Source organism: Chenopodium album, chromosome 15, assembly GCF_948465745.1.
Source record: "Chenopodium album chromosome 15, dcCheAlbu1.1, whole genome shotgun sequence".
Lineage (NCBI taxonomy): Eukaryota > Viridiplantae > Streptophyta > Magnoliopsida > Caryophyllales > Amaranthaceae > Chenopodium > Chenopodium album.
The window spans coordinates 18817080-18825408 of record NC_137848.1 but is presented as its reverse complement, the minus strand read 5'-3'; the positions used below and the strand labels follow the sequence as shown (position 1 = coordinate 18825408).

The window sequence follows — 8329 nt, the reverse complement described above, 5'->3', positions numbered from 1 at the left end:
AATGAAACATAAAAAACGTGTAAGATGAAGGAACAACGTGTGGGGCCAAAGGTTACTCACGGTTGCCTGATCGTCAATTGTTCTTGTAACATTCATCGTGCAATTGTGCCCGTCAAAAAAAATCTCTTCTTGCAACTGTGTCGTTTTGTTAAACGCGAAATTACAATAATTACTGCTCCTAATCCTTCTTTTTTCTTTCATTTAATTATTTTTTTATAATAACCCGTCTTGTGTACTGCTAGTTTACCATTTGGTCGTTTGTAAATTAATAAAGTAGCTTTTATAAATACAAAATATCTCTATAACACCATAGCAGTAATCCATGATAACCGACTACCTAGTATTATGACTATGATCAGCCCTATATAAAAATTATGTTTAAACTTCTTGCTTATCATATTATATTAAAAAATTAAATAAAAATTGAAAGTCTAGTCAGCAATCAATATCGTGTATTCGTCATCATCCTAATCCTTTTTTCTTTCTTTTAATTTATTTTTAAATATATTTTTTCTCTCGTCCGTCTTTCCACCCCTTCCTATAAATACCCTCTTCATTTTAGTTCCTTTGAGCCTCTGCTTGTTCATTCTACTCTTTTCTTACAAAAATTAACCTCATTTTCTTCAAAAATATTCCTACATTTTAGCTTCATTGTTTTTCATCTGTTTTATACGATGGATTTCGGAAATTTATCTCGTGCTTCTACCTCCTCCCCTTTTGATTGCCTTATGTTTGGTAATTAACTCACTTTAGATACAATTTTATTAAAGCTAATTTTTTAAGTTTTTAATTATAATTTTGTTATATGAATTTGAGGTAGTCGGTAAATTCAGTCGCTAAAAGCACAGATTCTGCAACATATTAGAATTAAGTACTTAATTTAGGTGTACGTCACAAAATAATAAAATAATATGTTGATCAGTGTTATTAATGCTTTTACTTTAAGCTCGGATAATTTTAATTTCCATTGACAAATAATAAGATCACATTAGATAGAAATTGAACAATGACGTGAAATTTAAATGATTTGAATATGCAGACTTGGATGATACTCTGTATTCTTCTCACACCGGAATTGGTCTGGCTCTCAAGAAAAACATCGAAGGTTCTTGAACTTTTTATTTTGACAATATTTAAAATTAAAATAATCAATCATAAATTTATAATTATAATGAAATTATTGTAGATTTTTTGGTGGAGAAATGTGGATTCACAAGTGATCAAGCTTCGACTCTTCGTGTTGAGCTATTCAAATCGTATGGTAGCACTCTTGCTGGATTACGGGTAAGTTTTGACTAATATACTTCGTATTTTTAAAATTTTGCTTCTTCTTCCTTCTTCTAAAAATTAAAACATGTAAAAAGGGATGGCAATTTTATTGCCACACCTAGCTAAAGTTATTCCTTTCGGTGTGGAGCAAGTGTGGATTAACCATTGTCCGTGTGAGGTTAATCCGTACGTTTTGTCGGATGTTTTATCCCTTGATTAATTAATATATTGCTCCGTGTTTTTCAAAAAAAAAAAAAAAATTAAAACATGTTGACTTTTAAAGTTTTTTTTTTTTTTTACATTCAAAAATCGATATTAATATTTTATAATTATTGTATTAACAAAATGATAATTTGTATACAATAACATAACTTAGTAGATATTTAACTAGTTTAGTTGATTAAAGTTATAAAAAGTTTCGATGTGATACTTAAAATCTGTAATCAAATCTCGTTTACAAATCTTAATTTGGCTTTCCCTCTAACAAAAATTTTAAAGAGTAAAATAATAATCAATAACTATTATTGACAAATGACAAGTAAACTTTATAGTATTACAATACAAATATAACTTTAAATGTTTATACCCCCAATTTCCTAGAAGTTTCTTAGCTTATGGTCTAATTTTTCCCTTTTTCTTTTAGAAGCAACTTTTTTCTTGATTATATGTTGTTATATATACATCAAAACATATGTAATTATAAATGTTTTTAATATACTTATATTGCTTATTTTTGTATAATTTTGTTAAAATATACCATTGATTAAAACTTAGCAACTAAGCACAAAATTCCATTTTTTATTTTTTTAAAAAATTTTATTTTAAAATATAGTTACAAAATACTCCATTTATAAACTACGAGGATCGGAAATTTTTTAAAAATAAAATGAAAAATACAGGAATGATAATAATGATGACAAATTGACTAGTACGTATAACTGGTTGATAATTCTAACAATAATTATTTGTATTATTGGACTTACAGGCACTAGGTTATGATATTGATGCTGATGATTACCACAGGTTCGTAATTGTAATTATATACGAAGTATCTAATTACTTAATTTAATAGTTCTAGTTTATTTATTTTTTGTATACATTTTTAAGTACGTAATTGTTGAGTCTTAATTTGGTTCCTTGGTCTATCGAATTCTTTTTATATCAATTGGTAAAGAGTAAGACGTCTAATAAATTTGGTTCGACAATTGACAGTTTCGTGCACGGGAGGTTGCCATACGCGCAGATCAAGCCAAATCCTAACCTACGCAACATCTTACTCAGCATCACCCAAAGGAAGATCGTATGTTTCATCAACATAATACTAATTTTAGTTTGTTCGAAATTAATAGTTACGTTACTATTCAATTTATTTGTTTGTTTAGGTACATGTGGTAAACGAATACCTTTGATAATTCATTAATATTCTTTTTTGTTTTATTTTTTTTTAATTTGAGGGCAGATTTTTACGAATTCAGACCGAGTTCATGCTACAAAGGCTTTAAACAGGCTTGGAATAGGGGATTGTTTTGAGCAAATTATATGCTTTGAAACACTTAATCCAAACCTCTCAATGGCCACTCGTCCTGATGGAATTCCTGTTGTTCTAAAGCCGTCGATTGATGCTATGGAAATTGCTATTTCTGCTGCTAATATTGATCCTCATCGCACCGTAAGAAATACAATACTTCCTCCGTTTTATAATATTAGTCACATATGGAATCAATCACATAAAATAAGAAAAGAAATATACTTAGAATCTAACATTAAAATATAACATAATTCATAATTAGTTTACCTTATTTAACTTTTTTAATTTTTTATTAGGAAAATACAAGTCATAATTGCATAATTTAAGATATAGATTTCCTTACTTAGAGTCATGTCATCAATTCCCAACTTATTAATTCAAAAAAAAAAAAAAATCAAGTTATAAATGAAATATATTCAATATGGGTATATATTTTTATAACACCCAAAATAGTATATGGGACTAATATTATGAAACGGAGGGAGTACCATAATTTCTGCGTATATGTTTCAAGTTTTATTTACTTATATCCTTTTCAATTTGACAATTTATTAAATATGCTGAAAAAAGTTTAATAATTGAGGTGATATCACAAAACAACTTCAGAACAGGAACAAAATAATATGTTAACCAACACATAGTGAAATGACAAAAATGTCCTCAAAGTAATACCAATAAGTTAATTTAAATTAATGTGAGATAAAAATGTATGGACTAAAAACTCTTTTTAAAAATTAACAAACAAATTAAATTAAGTACGTCATTATATAATTAAAATAATTGATCATTTCTATAACTTTGCTAGTTAGATGCATAAATTTAGCTAGTTACAGAATAAAAATTACGGCATATTAAGTTAAGTATATCAAATTATGCTCTCTCTGTTTTAAAAAATGTAGATTTTCTTTACGAGACAACTAGCATTCGAACAAGAAAAGGTTATTAAGACATCTAATAAAGACAAAGCACTTAAATTAACAACACATAAAAGCAAATTCTAGAACAAAACAAGTGAGACAGTATAACACGTTTGTAATTAAATACGATGTATACAAAATCGAACGCTAAGGTGTCAAATATCTGACTGATTTTGCAGTTATTTTTGGATGACAATGTTAAAAACGTCGCCGCTGGAAAAGCTCTCGGTCTCAAAACTGTACTGGTAAGTTCACTTCCACCGACAAAACTATTTTTAACGCATTTGCCCGTAGTACTGCTCTATATTATTTTCCCTTTTTATTTTTAATTTTGCCGTAGTACTCGTATTTTATTTTGTTTTTTTGTAATTCTGTTAATTTTTTGTTTTTTTTCTCCAATAATATTTTAATAACGGTGTCGTTTTCATGTTAGACGTGTGCCCCATCTAAATAAATAAAATACCACGTGAGTTGTACTAGGCTTACACGACCTCCTTTTATCAAAGGTTTGTAAAAATCTACACGTCAAGTTCTAATTGGTTACTACATTATCCTATCAACATTTAACAACTTTGTTAATGGATAAATGCACAAAGGACCTAAGATTGAAAAAAAGTTGGTTTTGAATTAAAGAACCTATGTATGTTGTCTATGTATATTAATTGTAGATGCCAAATTAATTGCCTTCCTAAGATGCCACATTTTTTCACTAAAGACAAGGTTATCATCTATTTTATATATGGAGAAAACTTATCCTTAGCTTGTTGCAATAAGTTAATCTATGTTAGTTTTGTTAGTACAAAGTATATGTTAAAGTTGTGTCTATTGTAAAATTATCTTTTTAAATCTAAGAATGTTTAAAACTTGAATTTCACATAGGATCTTATGAAAATTATTACTAATACTTTGCTTTTGGTGAAAAATTTGAAGGTTGGACGAACAACAAAAACTCAAGATGCAGATTATGCTCTTGAGTCAGTGAATAACTTAGCACAAGCAATTCCAGAGATATGGCAAATCAATGGATCGACAAAAGACGATGAAAGGGCAATTGGACGGTCTAGGAGTGATCTTGAGAACCTTCTTATTGTTGGTGCTTAAATACTTTTTAAAATTCCACTACCTCCAATACTTCGTCAAAAGATTGGGTGAATTGATTTTAGCACTCCTAAAATATAAAATCGTCACTCTCCTAAAGTGGGAACAAAACTTATTTAAAAAACGTGCATGATCTTAGCTAAAGAAGTGCGGTTATATGTAAGAGTGCGAAGATTGCTACTCATATTCGATGGATGTTGGAACTAAACCTAAATCTAGTTGACAACAAAACTTATTTAAAAAACGTGCGTGATCTTAGCTAAAGAAGTGCGGTTATATGTAAGAGTGCGAAGATTGCTACTCATATTCGATGGATGTTGGAACTAAACCTAAATCTAGTTGACAATGTAACGTGTATATCTTTTCTTCTCTATTTGTATGTTTTGGAGTTTTGTAAATGCATGCACATAGGTGTTGTGAACTTATGAGGACATTATTGTAAATTTCATGAATGTCATCTGATCTTGTTATGAATAATAATAATGTGAAGAATATCCAGAACATTCCTAAGCATCAACAACTCAGCATAGTGATCATCTACAAGTATATGCTTACAATAATTGAAATTTGTTAAGTGTTGTTTACTTTTAAGATGACTTTTAGTGGATGTATGATGCGATTTCTCTGATAGCTACAACGTGGGCTCTATGTTGATTGTGGCTCATACTATCTACCTTTGGCTTTCTCGACCTTCCTCATTTCATTCTCCACCTCACAAAAAAATATCTCCTTTATATTGATTGGTCGATAATCCCTCCATTCCTAAAAGATTGTTTTATTTGTAATTAATTTTATAGTTTTCAGCAACGTGATTCAATAACAATATAATTAGTTTTAAATATATTGTTATTTTGAACCACACATATTAAAAAAACATAATATTGTGAACCACACATCATGAAGAATTTAGTATGACATCATGTGATATTATTCTAAACTAGTTTGTAGCTCTAGTGATGCCCCGTATTTTGTTTAAATACTAAATGAAAGAATTACCTTAAATTTAAATAATATATTGAAAACATTATCTTAAGTTTAAAATAAATTCAAAAAATAGAAAAAAATATTTGAGAATTGAAAGAGAGATACAGTAGCATACATGTAAATATTAATCTGTGTAATTACTTAACTGGTTTTCAATTTAGAAAACTACTTGTACCATCTAGGAATCAACAACCATTAGTATGTGATTAATTTCTTACAAATTAAATTGTAACTTATTGTGCAATTACTTAGAAGTTAAATTTTAGAGAAAATTAAATACAGAGGTTACACATATGAAAAGTTTTAGAGTTGTTTTGGGTGTTTTTGTCCCTCGGGAGAGTTACAGCTCAGAGATAGATCTGACTGCGCCTGTACCTGCAAAACAACGGATGTTTCGGGGTTTTTTGTGAACTCCTCGGATACTGGTCGCGTTCTTCTGACAATGAGACTTGGACACCTGCAAAACAACGAATATTCCGTTTATCGGAATATTCGCCTCCGACGATCAAGTTAGAGATCGGAAATCGGAAAAGCTAGAGAGAGAAAGTAGAGAGAAGTTGGAGCTTTTTAATGCTCTATATTTATGTTATGTCCCAATCCCCCCTCCCATCATAAATGATTAGGGTATTTATAGGGGTGGGAACATGTGCCCCTCTAGGGTTTATACCCTAGAATTTCGTGACGTGATTGGCTGCGCAATCAGGGGTCACCACGTGTCACGGGGGACGCCGTTTTATGGCATTCAAGGTGTTTCTCGGGATTTGGGCCTGATGTAATCAACGCCTTTTTCTCTTTCTGATGTTGTATTGTGTATTTAAAGGTAGCTGGCATGTGTCACCCTGTCAGGAGGACACGTGTTAACCTCTCATAACGCCACGTGTCGCCTTCTTACTGGGCCACGTGTCACTATGAGATTGGGCCACGTACTTGGGGTATTTTTACCCTAAACATTTGCCCCTCAGAGGGGGTGGCTCGTACACTTATTGGCCGCCTCCTCTGATCTTCCATTCTGGACGTCCATGTACTCTGGGTTGGGTTTACCTCCCATCTGCCCTGGACGTCCATATACTTTGGACACAAAGCTCTTTTTGCTACCTGGACGTCCGTATATTTTGTTCTGGACGTCCTCATAGTCTGGAGTGAGCTTGTCTTCTTGCTCATTTGGGCGTCCACATTGTGTACTAGACGTTCTCGTGCTCTGAGAGAGGCTTAACCCCTGGTTCATTTGGACGTCCACATACTTTGGACTGGACGTCTTCATGCTCTGGGAGGAGCTTATCTCCTAGCTCATCGGGACGTCCGCATATTTTGGATTGGACGTCCTCATACTCTGGGAGGAGCTTATCTCCCGGTTCATTTGGACATCCACATACTTTGGACTGGACGTCTTCATGCTCTGGGAGGAGCTTATCTCCTAGCTCATCGGGACGTCCGCATATTTTGGACTGGACGTCCTCATACTCTAGGAGGAGCTTATCTCCTAACTACCCAGGGCGTCCACATCATTTAAAATGAACATCCTTGCCTTTTAGTCTGGACGCTCTCGTACTCTGGGAGGAGCTTATCTCCTAGCCACCCAAAGCGGCCTCGGCAGTGGGACTAGACGTCCTCCTATTTTGGTCTGGACGTTCTGATACTCTGGGAGGAGCTTATCTCCTAACTACCCAGAGCCTCCACATATTTTTGAAATGGATTGGGCTTACTTGATTTCAAGCGTACTCTATGGTTCTTTCATCATGCTGCGTACGTCTGAACTTTTCCCTTTGGACTAAACGTCTGGGAACTGGGCGGACGCATTTTCCTCTTAGATATTTTTAAGTTCTGGAGACTAAGTGTTGAAGGTGTAAATCTCTTGAATTTGTGACTTAACTCACTTCAACTCACTTTGACGTGCCGTCAATTGTCCGTCTGATTTTTTCACATAAGTTAACAGAACCCTAACGTCATTCTGTCCCTTTCTTCGAGTAATTTCTCAAAAAATTACCGTTTGAATGTTTAGGCGGGATAGATGGTTTTACCATTTTGCCCCCATAAGTTCATTCTATAAATATGGGAAGTGAATTCTCATTTTCACACTTTACCCAATTGTGAATTCTAGAGAGAAGTCAGAGCAGTCTAGTGAGAGAAAGTGATTTTCCTTTTAATCTTCAAGAGCGCCGCCGTGAGTTTGAGTTGTCCGGGCATTTTTTTGAGTTTTCCGGTCAATCTTCAACAACACCAAGAACACTTTCGAAGTTTTCAGAACGTACAAAGGTAGGCCGTCTACACTTCTTTGTTTTCTTGTATTTTTTCTTTTATTTCAATTCTGGATCCATACTCTGCTTCGTCCGACTCTCCTCATGAGGCCGGCCGTTCGCCTGGGACTGAGGAGTCTAGAGTGGACGGAGAAGAGTTGTCTCCTCCTTTGAGTGAGTCTATGTCTGGTGCGTACATACTCACCCCCACTTATTCTTCTCTGTCCCCACAGGCAATGGCAAGAACAATGCGTACGCGCGATCTTCATGCGGTCAGGAACCCAGACGGTAGTCTGGTT

The 8329-nt window shown here is 33.2% G+C and overlaps 1 protein-coding gene across 1 annotated transcript; it reads left to right on the top strand.

The window, feature by feature from the left end:
* The first annotated feature begins 584 nt into the window (after positions 1–584).
* LOC145583042 (uncharacterized protein C24B11.05-like) lies at positions 585–5372 on the top strand. Its single transcript, XM_081640155.1, has 8 exons — positions 585–735; positions 1040–1105; positions 1187–1284; positions 2255–2292; positions 2482–2569; positions 2729–2938; positions 3894–3959; positions 4645–5372. Exons 1-8 carry the CDS (start codon positions 675–677, stop codon positions 4813–4815), a joined length of 798 nt encoding a protein of 265 aa, XP_081496281.1. The 5' UTR covers positions 585–674; the 3' UTR covers positions 4816–5372.
* The last annotated feature ends 2957 nt before the right edge of the window (positions 5373–8329 follow it).